Below are 20,974 nucleotides of genomic sequence, written 5' to 3' on the forward strand. Positions count from 1 at the left end.
CAGTAGAAATGAGTTATTTAAGAGGAACATGTGAAGTTACATGGAGAGAGTGACACAAATGAGGAAGTGAAGGAGCATTCTGGTGAGGATGTGGATGTGATAAAAAGCATTTGAAGAAATACACTGAGGTGGTTTGGCCATGTGGAGAGGATGGAGAGAGAGACTAATGAGGAGAGTGTATGTAAGTGAAGTGGAGGGGAGGGAGAGTGAGACCAAGGATGAGACAGAGGAATGGAGTGGAAAGGTATATGAGAGAGGAAGCTGTGAGTTGGGGGGACGGCAGCGTACTGACAGGGGAGAAGGTGACATGAAGTCAATATGTTTGTAGTCACCCCTTACAGGATTATGGCATCTTGCTACAGATAGATACAGGCAGACCCTGAGATACGATACTCCTACAGTATATGCGATACCGGCATGTTGATGGGGGTAGAAATACCACCATACCCTGCCTGAAGATGGCCGTGCCCCAGTTTAACGACGGGTCCTTTGATGTCTCATCCAGGAGTGATGGGCCAAAATTTTGAATCATGCACATTCCCACGGCCAGCTGAGCCCGCCCGCCTCCCAGGATGCACAGAAACACTCGTGCAGCCTCCACAGCCATCGCTCACCCTGCGTGCACCCATATCATTCTTCTCACATCAGCTGGCCCCAAGCAAGGAATTCACTTATGCTTGCCTGTCCCACATCATGCTGCTTCACCAACGTTACGCAAGCTGCTATCGTAGTGCATTGTAACTGTGTCCAAACATTGCCATAAGTAGGTCAGTGATATTAATCATGTGTGGAGTATGATTCTGTGTGAATTTTGGCCTAAATAAGTGTGATCATGTCTGGTAAGGATGCTGCATGTGCTGGTGCTAGTGGTGGTGCTAAAGGAGGTACTGGTGATCCTAGTTGGGGTAGTAAGCAGCCTGCTAGTATTGGTGCTGGTGATGTTCCCACGAAGAATGCTTGTAAAACTGTGTCTCTGGAAGTGAAATTCAATATTCTTAAGCGCGATGACAGAGGCAAGGGCACATGTGCCTTTGCCTCAGCTCTCAACCTGGCCCAGTCAACGGTTTCCACCATTATCAAGAAGGGGGAGGCCATCAAGGCTGCTGCTGGGGAGGTTGCAACCTTCACTGCCTCCCATCTCACTCACCATAAAGAGCCTACAATGGAGGAGCTGGAGAGAATGCTCCGCACATGGGTGGAGGACCAGAGCAGGAGGAAGGTGCCCTTGAGTCAGACGATCATATGCATGAAGGCTTTCTCAATGTGGAACGAAATAAGGTGGGGCAGAATCATGATGCTAGTGAAACCTTTAAGGCTGGCCATAGGTGGTTTGACCACATCAAGAGGTGGGCAAGCTTTCACAATGTCAGGATATATGGTGAGACACCAAATGTGGATACAGTAGCAGCAACAGTGTTCCTGATGATCTGAAGTGCATCATTGGAGAGGGTGGCTACAGTGTGAAGCAGGTTTTGAATTTTGACGAGACTGGGCTCTTATGGAAGAGAATGTCCTCAAAGACATTTCTTGCTACAGGGGAAAAGTCTACGCCAGAGTTCAAGATCTCGAAGGACAAACTTACACTGCTGCCTGAGGGAAACACCAAGGATAACCTCAAGTTAAAGCTGCTCCTTGTCTACCACTCTGAAAACCCTAGGGCTTTGGTGGGGTACATTAAGGAGAATTTAGGGATGATTTGGAAGTCCAATAAGAAAGCCTGGCTGATTTCCGATATCTGTTCATCATATTTCCACTCCTACCTCTCTCATTCTTTTTTTCTTTAATGCAAAAAAGAAGGAACCAAAGGTCAGGAGCCCACAAACCGTTCCCTCTAAGAAAAAACAAAAACAATACAAGAGAGAGCCAAATTCAAGATCCGTTCATTTCGAGATGCCTGGGCACAATGGATTTGAAAGACTGGAGATCATAGGAAGTAGGAAATACAGACAGAGGGAGACAGTTCCAGAGTTGACCTGTTGCATAAATGAGGGACTGAGAGTAAAGGTTAACTCTTGCATTAGAGAGCTGGACAGAAAAGGGATGAGAGTTTGTTGCTAGACGGGTGCTACGCATCTGTCGTAGAGGTGGAGGGAAGCAAGCAGACAGTTCAGAGGAGCAGTGACCATTGAAGTAACGACAGAAAAGAGATAAAGATGCAACAGTGTGGCTAAGAGACAGAGGCTGATGGGAGCCAGTAAGAACAGGAGAGTTGATGAGACAAAAAGCCTTTGATTCCACCCTATTGAGAAGAGCTGTATGTAGGTAGCCTCTCCATACATGAGAGTTGTACTCTAAACAGGGGCGAATAAAACCCGTGTATAAAGTCAACAACTGTGCAGGGGTAAAGAAGGTACAGAGTCGTCTTAGCACACCTAATCTCTTGGAAGCAGATTTTGCAAGAGATGCAATATGATATTTCCAAGATAAGTCCCGAGTGAATGAAAACCCAAGCATGTTCAAGGATGATGCAGGATTGAGCTGGATATTATTAAACATTAGTGGGTACTCCTGTGGAAGATTATGTCGGGTTGATAAGTGTTAAAACTGAGTCTTTGATGCATTAAAAACAACAAGATTATTTAACCCCAGTCAGAGATATGTGCCAAGTCAGACATTAGGTGTGCCATAGCCTCATTCCTTGTTTGTTGAAGTAACTGCTGAGATGGACATTGTGGGAACCAAATGGAAAGGTAAAGGGTGGAATCATCAGCGTACGAGTGTATAGGGTTAGATGTACAGTTTAGAAGGTCATTGATGAATAAAAGGAAGAGAGTTGGTGATGGGAAAGAGCCCTGAGGAACACCACTGTTGATAGATCTAGGAGAAGAATGATGGCTGTCTACTACAGCGGCTATAGAACAACCAGAAAGGAAGATATAGATGAAGGCACAGATAGAAGGATAGAAACTGTAAGAGGGCAGTTTGGAAATTAAAGATTTATGCCAGACTTGAGGAAGAACTTGGCGAACAGATTTCTTGTGGTGGTGGATAATGTGCCTGTGATGAAGGACTGGGGAAGCAACACAGAAGTGGTGTTCTTGCCCCTCAACACCACGTCCTTGTTACAACCCATGGACCACGAGGTTATCACGACATTTAAGGCGTACTACCTCTGCCACACTATGCAGCAGCTGGTGAGGGCATGTGACAGCAATGACAAGACGACGGTGCTATCCTTCTGGAAGGGATACAATATACGCCATGCCACTGACCACATCATGGCTGCATGGCAGGAAGTATGCCAGCCCACCATGCATGGTGTGCAACGGAAGCTGTGGTCATAGTGCGCTCACTCCTTTATCAGTTTCCTCGAGGGCGTGCAAGTTCCGCCGGTGGAACGGGTGAGGCAGAACATTGTTCAACTGCTGCATGAGGCGGGCTTTGGGGAAGTCGATGAGCAGGACATGGAATAGGTCCTGGAAAGCCACAGGGAGAAGCTCAGCAATGAGGAGCTCTTCCATATGGAGATACGGAGAGTGCACCAGGAGGCACAGGAGGAGGAGGTCATCCCTGAGGTGCAAGCCCTTAGTATGAAATTTCTGAGGGAGATGGTGACCAAAGTTGAAAAGGTCAACATGCTTACGCACACTCGAGACCCTCTCCCAGGACGAATCAGACACACATCCGATCTGCTGGAGGAGGAGATGAAGGTGTATAGGATGATACTGGAGGAAAAGAAGATGGTGGCCAAGCAGACTATAATCACTGCCTTCTTCAAACAGGCCCCCACCACACCAGCAACCCACAGAGGATCTCCCCAGCCTTTGACCAGCAGAGAAACATCCAGGGCCTTCTCCCGCCGAGGATGTGCTCAGCCCCTAGTGCTGGACCTCACCTCCAGCCAATCCCCGTCTCCCATTTCACCTGAGACCCCAGTCCGGCACTCCACCACTCCATCAATACCTTCCTTGCCCTGGCCTCGATCTCCCATACCATTACGGTCACTGCCTCTGTCTCCCTCGCCATCACGTGAGCCACTGCATCTGTCTCCCTCGCTACCTCTTCAGTCATCGCAGCGGTCTCCCTCGCCACCTCACCAGTCATTGCAGCTGTCTCCCACACCACCTCGTCTGTCGTCACATCGTATCCCATCACCACCTCCTGAGTCATCGTATCACATCCCAGTCATCCCCAGAGCCTGTGCATCAGCCTCCTGCTAACATCACCCCACCTCACCAGGCTTCCCCCACCCTCTGACCCTCCCTGAGATGAGGTTTGAAGGCTTTGAAGAGGATGAGTGAGTGCTAGGGAGCACCACATGTCCCCTAGCCTTGGGGGAGGGGGGTAGCAAGGATGACAACCAGGACCAGACGTGGACTTACGAGAAGTGATGAGAGGTGTTTGATATTTTCTGACATTTTTTAATGATTTTCAGATTTTTTATCTTTTGGTTTAAGTGACTTATTTACTGGTGTTAGGCTTAGGTTAGCTTCTTTTACAGCTATAAGGCCATTTAGACTGGCTTTAAACTTGTTGGGGGACTCATTTTGGTGGACTTAGGACTTGGCTGAGGGGGAAACCCAAGGCTCATAAATGCATCTCTATACTTTACATGTTAAATCTACCCTGAGATATGATACTCCACCTAGTGATGGGTTTTTACTTAACCAATTGCATCATTAAACCACGGTATGCATGTAGGCAGCTCTGCTTTTTTATTAATTCTTAATAAGATCAGCAGTTATACCATCATCACCTGCTTCCTTGCTCCTCTTCATTGCCCTCAAAGCCTTCTTTACTTCAACTAATGTAATGCTGGGGATGAGTGAACCTCATGTTTCTCTGGCATGAACCATCTCCATGACTGTGGTACAGCTACTGTAAAGTTTTGTATGAAATTCTTCTGCTACACTTCATTTCTGATGTTCATTACTTCTCTATGAGACAGTCTAGGAGAAAGCATCTGGTTTCTTCATATACGAAGTCTCTGCTTCACTGCCTTCAGGCTTCCTCCATTCCATAAAGTTTCTTCAGTTCTGTTCATGTTAAACTTTCAAATATTCTCATTTTTCATCTTACTGATAGCTTTCTTTAGTTCAGATGCTTCAGTGTTATCTATTCTTGTCCTTCCAATCATGTTTCTTCTCCTCTTTAGAAGTACCTGTACCTTTGTAATCTCTGAGAGCTTGCTGCTGTTGTCTCATGTTTCTTGCCTCCTATTTCTAGAGCTGCTTCATTTACTATTCTCATAAGTTTTTGTTTATTTGTTCTGTGCTGGTATTACATTATCCATTAACTGTGAGTATTTATTCTGAACTGACATACTAAATTCTGCTACCTTCTCCCTCACTACCAAAAGGTTTGGCTATTTTTTCAGATTAACTTCCTCTCTTCTCTCCTGAGATCCCATACAACTTGGCTTCTCATCATTCTGTGACTGCTTCCTACACTCATGTTGTTCAGTGCAGTTACATTACTTCACTGTACCAGAATTTGATCTGTCAGTGAGGATTAAATCTATTTCACTTTTTGCTTCACCATCTGGTCCCTTCCGAGTCCACTTACTACTTTCTTTTTTTTCTTTTTTTTTCTTTTGAAAGAACAAGTTCATCATTCTCAGGCTGTTTGTTTCAGCATATTCCACTATCAAGTTACCTCTCATATTCTGAATATCCCTTCCAAATTGCCCAACTGCAGTCTCACATACTCTTTTCTTGCCAGCCTTTCCAGAGCAAAACCTCTCATATACAGCTCTCCAACAACCAGAATCCTCTGACAACCAGAGTTTTCAAGAAGCCCATTGTATGCTAAAAAAAAATGGTAAAAATGATGTAAAAACAACGATAATAATAATAACAGTGAATTCAAATTTGGTGCATGTACTGTATATGTGTGCCATCAGTCGGTACCTACAAACGCCACCCACACTGTGTGGGAGGTTTCAGTTTTGGAGCAGGATTTGTCAGTGGAGTGGCCAACTGTAAGATTCTCTTGCAAGGACACTACACTCAGTGTTTTCCTTAATCATGCCCAAAGTATCTGTCCATAAGGCTGGGCCTCAACAAAAACGTGTAGTGTTGACTGTCAAGGATAAACTGGACATTTGTAAAAGGCTGGAAAGCAATGAGAGAAGACGAAATACTGTACAGTATCTTGGGCCAGTAAAATACTGGCACATCATCTTTGTATGATATCAAGCTAAATTTTGCCATGATGGGTTTTGGATCTTCAGTTAATATTTAATGAGAACCCCAGTTTTTGGGGGAGCTACATTTGGTTAGGATGGATTAGGATAGGTTAGGTTAAGTTAAAAATATCTGGGGTCTGGCAGTTAATTTAGGCCAAGTTAGATCAGGTTAGGTTAAGTTTAGTTAAATCGCTAAGTTTTCCACAGCTTTGACAGTGTTATTAGTGTTTTTTTTTTTTTTTGCACATATTTTCTGAGCATGTTTGATACACTGAGGCATCCAGTTGGAGTGATGGTTGGTAAACAATGCAGGCAGTCAGAGAGATTGTTGATAAACACATGATGTGGGTAACCTGGCAGCTTTCTTAAATACCAAAAAATAGGTATATTTTGTCCTTTCTCAATCACTTCCTGCAGTCACAATCCTGCAATTAACTGTGTTGTATATGTACCAAAATTAGTTCATCATCATTATCATGTAAGAAAAGAGGAAGAAATCAGTAGGATGGAAGTTGTGGAAGCAATGAAGAAAGTTAAAATGGGGAAAGCCCCAGGAATTGATGGAATGTGTGGTAAAATGCTGAAGATGTGCAGATTGGCCTGGGGGGAAGGTTGAGTCCCAGAGGATTGGAAGTCAGGTATAATCATTCCCCTGTACAAAGGAAAAGGGGAAAAAGAAGTATGAGGTAATCATATGGGCATTTGTTTTCTTAGCGTAATAGGAAAAGTATATGGTAGGATACTTACTGACAGAGTTAGGGAAATAAGAGAGGAATTAGTTGGAGAAGAACAGGGAGGTTTTAGGAAGGGAAGAGGTTGTGTAGGTCAGATATTCATTCTAAGATCTTTAGTGGAAAAGTTTCTAGAGAAGGGAAAGAAGTTGTATGCAGCCTTCATGGATTTGGAGAAAGCATATGACAGGGTGGACAGACAAGGATTGTGGAAAGTATTAAGCATATATGGAGTAGATGGGAAGTTGTTGAATGCCATGAAGAGTATATATGAGGGTGCTAAGGCTACAGTGTGTGTGGATGGTGAACTGAGTTGATTTTTCTATTTCTAGGCTGAATTGAAACAGGGACGTGTTATGTCTCTATGGTTGTTCTATCTGTATATGGATGGAGTTATAAAAGAGATACAATGTAGGGCAGTGGATGTTGGAGTGGCCCTAATGAGAGAGGGCAGTGTTTGGAAACTCCCAATACTGTTGTCTGCAGATGATACTGTGTTGTTAAGTGAAGACGAAGGGGAGCTACAAGGCTTGGTGGATGAGTTTGGGAGAGAGAGTAAGAAATGGAATCTAAAGGTGAATGTAGGGAAGAGTAAAGTTATGGTCTTCGAGAGAAGTGAAGTCAGTGAATGTACAGAGAGGTTAGATGAGGAGGAAATGGAAAATGTGAGTGTGTTTAAGTCCTTGGGTAGTGTGATGCATAAGGATGTTAGTTTAGAGGGTGAAGTGCTTGAAAGGGTACAACAAGGAAAAAAGGTTGCTGGTTCCTTGAAAGGAGTGATAAGAAACAGGGAAGTGAGCATGGAAGTGAAATAGTTACTACATGACAATACTGTGATACCAACTCTAACATATGGAAGTGAAGCTTGGACCTTGTTGGAGGGACAGAAGTCAAGAGTGAGAGCAGTGGAAATAAGTTATTTGAGAGAAGCATGTGGAGCCACATGGAGAGAGACTGAAAAAATGAGCAAGTGAAGAAGCATTGTGGTGTGAATGTGATAGGAAGCATTAAGAGAAACATATTGAGGTGGTTTAGCCATGTGGAGAGAATGGAGAGTGAAAGGCTGATGAGGAGAGTTTATGTGAGTGAGGTGGAGGGGGGGGAAAGGGAGGAGGACACCAAGGATGAGATGGAGGTATGGAGTGGAGAGGTACATGAGAAAGGGGGGTGTGAGCTGGGAGTAGGGCAGTGAAATGGTGAGGGACAGGGCGACATGGATGCAATTTGTTTGTGGCCACCCTTTACCGGATTACAGCATCTGGCAATAGATAGATAGATAGACAGATCATCATCAATGGACCTCCTTTCCCACCCTAGGACAGGGTGAGGAGTAGCAATGTCCAGACAGCCCAAATTTGCCCACTCCAATAGGCCACACTTCCATTCACTCATCATTCAAGCCGCTGGAATCCTGGCTCTATTTGATATACCAAAAACATTCACCATGTTCTGTAGCTTCACATTAAAGTATCCGATACAACCAATATTAGTTACCATGAGATAATGAGTTTGTTATAATATAGGTGGAATTGGGGCACCCATTTGGTATAGAATTACCAAATTTTCATTCAGAAATGGGTGTTGAAAAGAAGTGCCTACAGTAATGGCTGGTTGGAGAAGTTTAAGCTGCATCACTGAATTTGCAAGTTGAACATGAATGGTGAAATAAAGTCAGTGTTTGCTTACCTAGGTACAAGGTCCATTATCCTCCATCATCCAGAAAACTCCTACAACCGGCTATGGCCAGGTCTGGCCATAGCCGGATATGGAAGGTCTTACGATATTATCATAAATGTATACTGGGTTTTCTGCTTATTCATTGCTTCCTTTATATCTTTATAGAATTTTTCTACTTCATCCTCATCATAAGATACATGGACTTGGATTAACTTCATCTTGTATCTCATTCAGTTTTATTATTAGGACTGCTACTCCCTCGTTTATACTGAAGAATTCTTCAATGTTGCCACTTAAGTATTTGTTAACCAGAAATCCTACACCATGTTCCTTCTTTTCTTGCTGGCCTCTGTAGCACAGTATGTGACCATGAGACAATTCTATGAATGCCTTACCTGGTCTTCTGACCTTGCTAAGATCTACAGTATCCCAAGTTACATCTCACAGTTCTTCAAGAAGAATAGTTAAGATAGTTTCCCTAGCAAGAGTTTGGGCATTGTAAATTCCAAGATTCACTTCCAAAGACAGTTAGTTTCCTCCACCAGAGATTCTAGCACCCCTTGCTTTGGAGCAAGTCTGACCCCCACCATGGTCAGCAAGTCCAGTGCTCCTAGGTATTAGAGGCCATGGCCTGATATGTAAAGGATAGCAAATGGAAGAAGAGAAGTGGGAAAGAATTAATCTGCCAGAGAGTCTTTGAAGTGGATGGAGTTTTTTATTTGGGAGACATCATATGTGCTGGGGGTGGGGCTACCCTTACCACCCTTGGTAGCAAGGCTAAGGAGTGGCTGGAAAAAGTTTGGAGAGTTGTTGCCTTTCCTAACACTGCAGGGGCATGCCTATGGTAATGGGTTCTTTTATGCAGCATATGTTAGGAGTGTAATGCTATACGGTAGTGAGACTTGGGCAGTAAATGAGGAGGATATTTGCAGGCTCAAACGTAGAGAGATTAGAATGATCAGATGTACAGTGCATGTCAAGTCTAGGGGGGTTAGAATTCCAAATGATGAGCTGAGAGGAAGGTTGGGACTTGAATGTATTTCTAATGTGATGAGAAGAGGTAGATGGAGATGATTTGTGTATGTGGAGAGCATGGAACACTGAGGGAAGATATGCAAGAGGAAGATCAAAAAAGACCTGGATCCACGGTATACAATGTGACCTCAGGGATAAGGGACTGAATAGACATGCTGCTACAGATCATGCAGTTTGAAAAGTTTGGAAAGCCACTATTAGGTGATCAAAGCTAATGTATGAAAGCATGCTGGAGCCCTTATAAACAAACTGAACACCATCCATCCCTTTCTTAACCAACAACACTCCTGCCTATCTCTATTTAACCGTAGTAAGACATCTTCTTTCCACAAGAGTTGGGCACCAACAAATTGCTTCCATGCTGACCTGTTCTCTGTCATCGGGCTGCCCAACATCACCCACACCCTGATCATCCCCACGTTAGAAGATTAATCTCTTCCTCTTTCCCTTAATCATCCTTTGGCTTCTCAACCGCCTCATCCATCAAAACTCTTGTATACAAAAAATATATTCCATACAAAGTACAGTCCCACTCTCTTCTATATTCCTCATATTCAGATTACATACAATAGTCATATTATATAAACCTCAGGATCATCCTATCTGAACCCTTGTGTACAAAATGCTCTCAAACATCTTTCTCTCTACAAGCACATTCCCATCCTATCTGAACTCTTGTGTATAAAACACTCTCAATCATCTTTATCTCTACAAGCACATTCCCTCCAGTCTCTCTGTACCATCCATTAATCTATCATCCAATCTGTATTGCTAGATTAGGAGCACAGGGACCTGGAGCTAGGGTATTCAGTTCAGGCCTTTAACACAACTCTACTTGTCACTTTCCCTGAGCAGCAGCATCTGACCAATAAACTCCACCCAGTCCTAAGGCTTGAATCTTATGGGTCATATCACACTGATGCACATTTACAATTAGGCATCCAGATGTTGGTAAATGATTACCATCCAGCAGAGTACAGTCACGACTCGGTATGTGATAGGGTTACATTGAGTGAAAACCTATCGCATACTGATTTATTGTATATCGATGTCAATTTAACACAGGTTCCACAGGGACACGGGGGGGCTCAAGGGCCATGTAACTTAAAACCTCAAAAAACCTTACCCTCCCTTTGTTTTTACCTGCTGGGTGAGTAGTATGCATTTACTGTTGGAGGGGACATGTCCCATAGTGTCTTATTCACTGGCTTGTTGAGTCGATTCAAATTTTCCCTCACGTTGAATTTGTTAACGTTGACATTATTTTGGAAGAATTCATTCTCCATTAACTTCAGATTTGCAAATTTTGCATCCAACTCAGCAGGATTAAGGATGTAATCTGGGTAACCTATGGGAAAGAAGAGGGCAAATTTGAGATAATAAAAAAAATCTAAATAAACAAGTCAGAAGTGTTCAATTAAAAAAAAAAAGCACAATATTTAACTGGCTCACAGATTTATGAATTAAATTATGTTCTCAAATGCCAAGATATAATGAGAAAAGAAAAGGCATATTATTGTGCATGGTATTTCTTAACCCCTTTTGACAGAGGATATTGTGTTTAATTTACTCCAGTTACTGCTGCATATTATTTTATCTTAGGAAGGAACTCTGTGAAAAATGATAGAACAATCTTCATTAACCCCTTCTGTTAGAGAACTTCTTACATGTTATTCTGCCTACCATCATCTACCTATCTATCTATTGCCAGACGCCTCAATCCCGTTTGGGGTGGCCACAAACAAATCGCCCCCAAGTCGCCCTGTCCCCCGCCATTTCACTCCCCTGCTCCCAACTCACACCCCCCTCTCTCATATACCTCTCCACCCCATCCCTCCATCTCATCCTCGGCCTCCCCCTCCCTCTTTCCCCCTCCACCTCACTCACATACACTCTCTTCGTCAGTCTTTCACCCTCCATCCTCTCCACATGGCCAAACCACCTCAGTGTGTTCCTCATAACGCTTCCTATCACATCCACATCAGCACCACAATGCTCCTTTATATCTTCATTCATCAGTCTGTCTCTTCATGTGACTCCACAGGCTCCTCTTAAATAACTCATTTCCACTGCTCTCACTCTTGACTTGTGTCCTTCCAACAACGTCCAAGCTTCACTTCCGTACGTTAGAGTTGGTACCACAATACTGTCATGTAGTAACTTTTTCACTTCCATGCTCACTTCCCTGTTTCTTATCACTGCTTTCAAAGAACCAGCAACCTTTCTTCCCTGCTGTACCCTTTCAAGCACTTCACCCTCCAAACCTCCATCCTTACTCATTACACTACCCAAGTACTTAAACGTACTCACATTTTCCAATTCCTCACCATCCAACCTCGCTGTACATTCACTGACTTCACCTCTCTCAAAGACCATCACTTTACTCTTCCCTACATTCACCTTTAGATTCCGTTTCTTACACACTCTCTCAAACTCATCCACCAAGCCTTGCAGCTCTTCTTCGTCTTCACTCAACAACACAGTATCATCTGCAAACAACAGTACAGGGAGTTTCCAAACACTATCCTCTCTCACCAGGGCCACTCCAACATCCACTACCCTACCTTGTACCTCTTTTATTACCCCATCCATGTACAGACTGAACAACCATGGAGACATGACACATCCCTGTTTCAACCCAACCTTCAAAGAGAAAAATTCATTTAGTTCACCATCCACACGCACTGCAGCCTTCGCACCATCGTACATACTCTTCACAGCATTCAACAACTTCCCATCTACTCCATATATTCTTAACACTTTCCACAATCCTTGTCTATCCACCCTGTCATATGCTTTCTCCAAATCCATGAAAGCCGCATACAACTTCTTTCCCTTCTCTAGAAACTTTTCCACTAAAGATCTGAGAATGAATATCTGATCTACACAACCTCTTCCCTTCCTAAAGCCTCCCTGTTCTTCTCCAACTAATTTCTCTGTTCTTTCTCTAACTCTGTCAATAAGTATCCTACCATACACTTTTAATATTATACTAAGAAGACAAATACCCCTATGATTACCACACACTTCTTTTTCCCCTTTTCCTTTGTACAAGGGAATAATTATACCTGACTTCCAATCCTCCGGGACTCTACCTTCCTCCCAGGCCAATCTGCACATCTTCCACATCCATTCTACTACTATCTCTCCCCCATGCTTCAGCATTTCACCACACACTCCATCAATTCCTGGGGCTTTCCCTGATTTAACTTTCTTCATTGCTTCCACAACTTCTATCCTACTGATTTCTTCCTGTCTTCTCACCTCCCTCCTTCTCCCAGCCATTCCCCAGCATTACTTCCATCCTCTACGTTCAACAATTCCTTAAAGTGTTCTCTCCATCTGCTCACTTTTTCTCCCTTCTCTACTAGTAATCTACCATTTTTATCTTTCACTCCCATGCTAACTTCACTTCCACCCTGTCTTACTCTTTTCACCTCTCTCCAGAACATTTTCTTACAGTCCCTCCACTTTACATTCAAATTCCTTCCAAATTCCTCATCCACTCTCTTCTTACTCTCTCTTACTAATCTTTTCACCTCACTCTTTCTTTCTACATATAACTCTCTCTTCCGCCTCTCAACCTCTTCCACGCCCCTATTTCTCATCCATTCATTGTATGCTTTCTTCTTTTGTGCCACAGCCTGTTTCACCTCTTCAGTCCACCACGCTGTTCCTTGCACCCCCCTCCGTCTTCTCTTCCTTCCACACACCACATCACATGCTGCACATATTTCTTCTGTAAATATTCTACACACACCTTCCACGTCTCCCATCTGCTCCAATTCATATTTGCCCAGTCGTTCCTCCACTTCTCTCTTATACTCTGCCTTTTTCTCATCCTCTTGTAACCTTTCCACTCTCCTTGCAACTACTCCTTCCTCTCGTCTTTCCCTTCTTCTATTCCTCCAACTTACTTGAACTTTAATTCTGGCCATCACCAAGTAGTGGTCAGAAAGTCCACTCCCCCAACCTCTATAAACTCTTCCATCCATTAAACATCTTCGCATCCTTTCATCCACACACACATAATCAATCATTGCCTTCCTTTCATTCAGTTCACCACCCACCCTTCTCATCACTCGCCATGTATACCTGGGGATCATTTTATGCCTGAAGAGGGTATTGGCTATCACCAACCCCCTCGCAGCACAAATGTCCACTAACGCACTCCCATTCTCATCTATCTCAGCAGGCACACCCCACTCACCAACTATTCCATCCACCTTCACATTCCCAACTTTACCATTCATATCACCAATCAAAAACACTCTCTCATTCCTTCCAAACTTTTCCATGCACACTTCTACATTTGTCCAGAATTCTTCTCTCACTCTTCTAGAAAGATCTTGCGTTGGCGCATACACACACAGAGGGATTCAATCTGGACGGACGTGCGACGCCGGCGCTCCGTGCCGAATCATCACGGCCAGTGGCATTACCTAAATTTGTATCTTTGTATGAGTCAAGCTCAGTACCAGGTTAGACTAAATGATTGTTCATTATTAAAAGGAAAAAAATAATAAGTTTAAACAAAGACTTGTTCAAACAGGAAATAGAACCAAGACGAAAGAATACGCTGAGTCATCTCTGAGGTTTGTTTAGACTACAACAACACAGAGATTGTAAGTACATTCTCTACACTTTAAGTATTGAAAAATGGATACATACATTAGTAAAGCAAATTTGGAAAAGAAAAGGGATAAAGGTAAAAAGCAAAATGATGATTTCTACCAAGAACTGGTTGAAGTTGAGACTCACAATAGGCTGGTTGAACGTGTAAACAAACTAGAAATGGCTTTCAAAAATGAAATTGATGAAACAAAGAAGCAGATGCACTTGCAAAAGGAAGAAATAGAAAAACTAGGAAGGGAGGCCAATAAGAAAGACACAACCATCAGTGAACTAACAGTGGAACTGAGTACACTTAGGAAGAAAATGAGTGAAATGGCAAGTACAGTAGTCAATCACGAGAGTGTTATGGAAGAGTTCAAAAATGACACAGAGACAATTAGGCAAGTTAGCAGTCTTATTGACCAGAGCAGTGATATTGAGGAGAAGATAACACAAGTGAATGAAGCTGTGCAAAGCTATAAAAATGATGTAGAAACCACGTATGCTGAAATGGTGAAAGTAAAGAAAGACTTAGAAACAAAGGTGGAGGAAAAAAGCATTAAAAAGGAGGTGAAAAGAATAATCCAAAACAATCCAAAGTTAGTCAGAGATTCAGTAGAGATAAATAAATCAATAGTAATCACTGGTATAGAAGAGGAAGAAGTTAAAAACAAGATCACAAGAGACAAAAAGGAGATGACAAATGTAATGAACTTACTGAAAGAAGTATCAGAGGAAATCTGTAGTAAAGACATAGAGGAACACAAAAGGTTAGGGAAATACGAGAAAAGCAAGACAAGACCTCTAAAGGTGACTTTCCAGAGTGTAAACACTGTGGAAGAGATACTAAAAAATGCAAAGAATCTTATGGAAAAAGAGGAGTTCAATAATGTATGGATAAAAAGATGCCTAACACAAGAGGAACTGGAATTACTGAAAGAAAAAAGGGAGGAAGCAAAAAAAAAAAAAAAATGAGGGAAGATCAGAAGAGGAGAAGAAGAAATTTTTTTACAAAGTAATAGGATTCCAGGTACGAAAGTGGTACACAAACAGGATGGAAGAAAAAGGAGGAAAGTAGTTGAACCATGTCATGACAAGTATATAAACAAGATGATAAAGTTGATGTACTCAAATGTGGATGGAATGGTATCTAAATTACTAGAGATGAATGATTATGTCAGAGAAAATGAACCACAAATAATATGCCTAACTGAAACAAAATTAACACCAAGGATATCCAATGACATACTAAACTTAGAGGAATACAATATATGGAGAAGAGACAGAAATTTAAAAAAAGGAGGAGGAATTATAATATTAACTAAGAAAAATCTAAAAGTCAAGGAAATAAAACTAGATACACCATCACAAGTAGAACTGATTGCAGTAGAGATCGACATATCTGAAGGTAAAGTAATTGTAGCCAATTTGTACATGCCACCCAGATCAAACACATGGGAAAGAGACGAATATGAGGACCTGGCAGAGAGTACAATTCAGAGTATAAGATCATTGCTACATAAAATGGAAGAGAAATCGGAAAGAATTATACTAGCTGGAGACTTCAATACAAATATAAATTGGAATACTCTAGATATAAATAGCCAAGAAAGCTGTTGGGACCAAAAGCTCCTGGATCTCGTACAAGAGTTTTTCTTAACGCAACATGTGAGGGAAACCACCAGAAAAAGAGGACTTGATGTACCTTCAGTGCTAGATGTAATATTTAATAGGCAAGAAAATGATATTGACAGTTTAATATATCACCCTCCACTTGGCAAAAGCGATCATGCAGTACTAAATTATAACTTCAGGATAGCATATGACATAGTAAACAGCAATGACAGTTACAAAAAGAGCCTAAACTATAAAAAGGGAAATTATCAAGACCTAAAGAAGTATTTCTTAGAAGTTGATTAGGAAAATGAGCTTAGAGGACAAGATTTAAATGCTGTATATAAAAATTTTTGTGAATTTTATGAAATAGGAGTCCAGAAGTACATCCCACAGCACAAAGAAGCAGATAAGAAAATACAGAAATGGTTCAATATAGAATGTAAAAAATCAAAAGAAAAAAGAGATTTGTTGTGGAATAGATACAGAAGACGCAATAGTGAAAGGGCGTATAATAATTACAAACAGGCAAGAAACGACTATACAAGAATAAGGAGGAAAGCTAAAAACAGTTTGAGGAGGATATAATAAATTAAAGTAGTGATCAACCAAAGCTGTTTTACAGCTATATCAGAAGCAAAACCAAAGTAAAAGATATAATACAATCCATTACGGACGAGGGAATCACTTATACACAGGGGAAAGATATTTGTGAAGCACTAAATAAGAATTTCCAATTAGTTTTTACAGAAGAAAAAATTTTGAGAGGGACTATGTGGAACACGCATGTCCACACATACTACCAGATATACAAATAGCAGAAAAAGTGATACAGGAGGAGTTGAGTGGATTAGACAGAGGAAAAGCAAGTGGTCCTGATGAAATTTCATGTTGGGTATTACAAGAATGTGCAAAGGAGTTAAGTAAACCATTATTTTTAATTTTCAAGAAATCCTTGAGTCAAGGTAAACTACCTGATATTTGGAAAAAAGCAAATATTGTCCCCTTATTCAAGAAAGGAAATAGACAAAATCCACTCAACTACCGACCAGTATCACTGACCAGTGTTGTAAGCAAGGTATTAGAAAAACTTATAAGAAAAGCTTGGGTAAATCATCTAGAAGAACACAGTATGATAACAGAAAGACAGTTTGGTTTCAGAAAAGGAAAATCATGTGTTACTAATCTGTTGAGCTACTATGACAGAGTAACAAACACAATACAGGAAAGGGAAGGATGGGTGGACAGTGTATATTTAGATTTCAAGAAAGCTTTTGACACAGTACCACACCAAAGACTTTTATGGAAACTGTACCATCAAGGAGGAATTCGAGGCAAAACTTTTTTGTTGGATGCAAGACTTTCTCATAAAAAGAGAAATGAGGACAGTACTAAGAGGAAACTACTCATCATGGAAAGATGTGACTAGTGGAGTACCACAGGGTTCAGTGCTGGCACCAATCATGTTTTTAGTGTATATAAATGATAAAAACAGTAACACTGGAAGTGAGAGCTATCTGAATATGTTTGCAGATGATGCAAAAATACAAAGGAGAATTACTAACACAGACTCTTGTAAAGAGCTACAAGAAGAATTAAATAAACTTCATGAATGGAGTAGTACATGGCAAATGGAATTCAATGTGGACAAGTGTCATGTAATCAAGTTTGGTAAAAGTGGAAAAAGACCTGATTGGGATTATAAGTTAGGAAATAAAACCCTATACACATCAGAAAGAGAGAAAGACCTAGGTGTGATTATCAATAACAGACTATCTCCGGCTGACCACATCAGCGAGAAGGTACGGAACATGTATACACTGCTTGTAAATATGAGAATAGCATTCACATACATAAATGAAGACATGCTAAGAAGGATAATAACATCATTCATTAGACCAACCCTGGAATATGCATCAGTAGTCTGGAGTCCTCATCTCAAAAAGCATATAGACAAGATTGAAAAAGTTCAAAGGGCCGCTACAAGATGGATACCAAGCTTAAGGGACCTAAACTATGATGAAAGACTAAATAAACTGAATCTACCAACACTACAGGAGAGAAAGAAAAGAGGTGATATGATAATGCTATATAAGTGCATATCAGGAAAGGAGAAAATAGACATAAATGATTACTTAACATATGGAGAAGCATCAGCAAAGAGGACACTGCAAAAAACTGCATAAGAAGAGAGGTGATAAAGACGTAAGGAAATTTAGTTTCCCAAACAGAGCAATTGATCAATGTAATGCACTACCGAATGAAATAGTGTATGCCAAAACAATTCACAAATTTAAGGATATGTACGATAAATATGGTTTAAGACATGGAACAGTACGAGCTTGACTCATTCCTGTAAAGATACAATTAGGTAAGAACAATTAGGTAAGGTCAGAACACACAATCGCCCACATTTGTATTCCAACTTTCAACTTTACCCACACAATCCTTGACCCAACTGATCCATACTGTCTTATGCTCCTCTTCCATCTTTTACTCACAACTATACATACTCCTTCCTTTGCCCTCTCACTCTCACCAACTCATGCACATATACCCCATCCATACTCCCATTCTCTCACACTTTCTCCTCACCATTTTGTTTCAGTTATTCCACATACATCCACTTTCGCATCCTCAAGCACCTGGACAATCTCTCTCTCTTTCACCTCATCATTCGCTCCCCTTACATTCCAAGTTCCAAATACAATGTCCTTTGTCTGGTCCTTGGTCGTCATCGTTTGGTCAGTCCTTGTCCGAGGCTTATTGTTTGTTTTTTTAGTTAGTTGTTTTCCGGGGAGGGGCACTAACCCTCCGCCAACCCTTTTAGTCGCCTTTTACGACAAGCAGGGATACTGGGGGAGTATTCTTGAAAAAAACCCCTACCCCCACCATCATATGGTGGTATAATGTAAGGAGTGTTCGTAGCATTAATTTTCATTGCAGTGTTACAGAGCAGCACTGCAGTCTTTCAAGTGACGGTTGTAATGTGATATTAAGTGTCAACAAATATAATACTGTAGTAAAAGTGTCAGTAGTACTATCTTCCATGCTGTCATGCAAACTTTATAAAGAGTGTTAAAAAATGGCTGACCACATTTCATGGTGACAGCAATAAGATGGTTACAGATAATGAAGAATATTATGTGACCACATCTCCAGCAACTAAATAAGCTTTTTTAGAAATCTAAGTCTTATGTCCCTGTACACTCCTCAAAATATAAACATTTAAATGATCATGGAGGGGTGTAATGGTTACTACCTCAGGTCTAGCACCTGATATATAAAGAGTCATTGGACTCAAAAGATGGATGTGTTGAAGGAATGACGACTACTCAAGTTAAAGCTCAGTAAGTGTTGTGGTTGGCCTAGTATAATTATATATGTAAAAAAGAACTTATATTCTTTCAAAAGAGCATATAAAAAAGATAGGTACTTAGTGGCAATGCAATATAGATAGTCTCATGAAATGTTGATTACTCACAGATTCCTTATGTACCTTGAGAGGGATGCTGGCATTTTGTATAATGTAAGTATTCTAGTTCAGACAAAGTGGCTAGAGCTTATCTACTTGCCATAATATAAGAGACCTTACTGAGCAGCTGTTAGGCAGAGAGGGCATATTATATAAGAAATTTAAGTTTCAGGAGAGAGAAAGTGGAAACTTTTTCACCTGAAACATACACTCCTAGCATTCGACTTTAAATCTTATGGCCACAGTCAATTTCTATGGTAGTATCTCCCAGGGGCAACAATTGTCAAATGAATAAATAATTTTAAACTTCAAGCACAAGAGGTACACTAACCAATCATTTCTACAATTGACTCAGCCTTCATGACAGCAGCCCTCTTTGTTTTCGGATCCATCCACTGCACTGACTGTAGATCCTCAGTGAAGCTCTGACGTACACGCTTGATCATGTCTTCAACCTGAAATACAGTTAAAGCACTTACATGTTAATCAGTGCACTCCAGTATTAAAAAATTCAAAGGACAGTATATCACTTGCTTCATCCAGCCTAATTCCCTTCTGTTTCCCTTCTTCACAATTCTCAACATTAATCCCTAAATACCGAAGCACGTCAATGTACGTGTTGACCACTTTAGCCCTCTCAGCTTAATCACATCAATATAGCGCGCCTTGTAAAAAATTGCCTGACATTGCTCTGCCCCGATTGTGATGTATATCTCTTCAAGCCAATGAGAACTAACCTCTCCGGCCTCGGGTTGGGTGATCCGGTCACTCTGGGGGCAGGGGGGGTCATCCCCCCTCTCGACCCACCCATTGCCTGAATGTTTCGTCATCTGTCACGTAATAACCCTTTCTGAAGACCTTCCCACCCCTCTGTACGCCCCAATAGGACGTTGTTAGTCGAAGTTTACCCCTCCCCCAACCACAAGGTCCATTCCATTCCCCTCCAGCACCCCCCCACCTTCCCCCCCTACCTTGTATACCCGTACCTACCCTACCCCCTACCTCCCTTTTGGCCCCATACTACCCTCCTATCCCCAATAAAGCATCATGTGATAGCGAGCACGCAGCTTGGCTTGCTCTCTCCCCCCCGACGCCTCCCCTTCCCCACTCCCCCCACCCCCAACACATGTACACGTGCTTTATATGTATTGCCTCGATATTTTCTTTTTTCCTGTGCCTTTCCATACCTGAACATAATAAATGGTTCTCTGTATACTATTCTATACATGCAAACACATGCAATCACAGGCATCTAAGCCCTAGCCCCCCCACCACCACCCCTCCACCTCGATACATCTATTACTCCCCATACGTGCATTATCTCCCCACACCTGCAAACACACCTGCTTGCATGGTTGATATGTTAAATCACATAGATTTTGTTTGTTTCGACTAGCCAAATTGGTTGTTACCATAAATGATCTCCCAAGGTTCAATGTACTCATTGTGAGCCTTCTCCCCGATCGAATTTTATCTCCCCCCACGTACATACACATCTGTTTTCATAGTAGTTGGTCAAGAACAAAATAAAGTGCTCTACTCTGATGAAAAAATTTGGTTTTATCCAACCTCCATACCTACAAACCTTCTCCCCACAGAGTACTTTAACTCCCCAAAAGCAAGTAATCTCCCTACACTCCAAAACACCTGTTCTCGGGCTTAGTGTGGCATATGATATTGCAATGACCTATTTCAGTAATA

At 41.6% G+C, this 20,974-nt stretch overlaps 1 protein-coding gene across 1 annotated transcript in view; it reads right to left on the minus strand.

Annotated features, from left to right (window-relative positions):
- Positions 1-20,974, minus strand: part of Nep3 (M13 family metallopeptidase neprilysin 3) — a 659,418-nt gene that overhangs the window by 60,259 nt on the left and 578,185 nt on the right. Inside the window, exons 12-13 of the mRNA XM_080279018.1 lie at positions 19,605-19,728; positions 10,714-10,918 (exon numbers count right to left, since the gene is read on the minus strand). Of these exons, the coding sequence (XP_080135144.1) occupies positions 10,714-10,918; positions 19,605-19,728 (329 nt within the window). The remainder of the gene's footprint in view (positions 1-10,713; positions 10,919-19,604; positions 19,729-20,974) is intronic.

The sequence above is a fragment of the Coenobita brevimanus genome, chromosome 76 (assembly GCF_032717465.1).
Source record: "Coenobita brevimanus isolate Jiangsu-jjx chromosome 76, ASM3271746v2, whole genome shotgun sequence".
NCBI classification, from domain to species: Eukaryota; Metazoa; Arthropoda; class Malacostraca; order Decapoda; family Coenobitidae; genus Coenobita; species Coenobita brevimanus.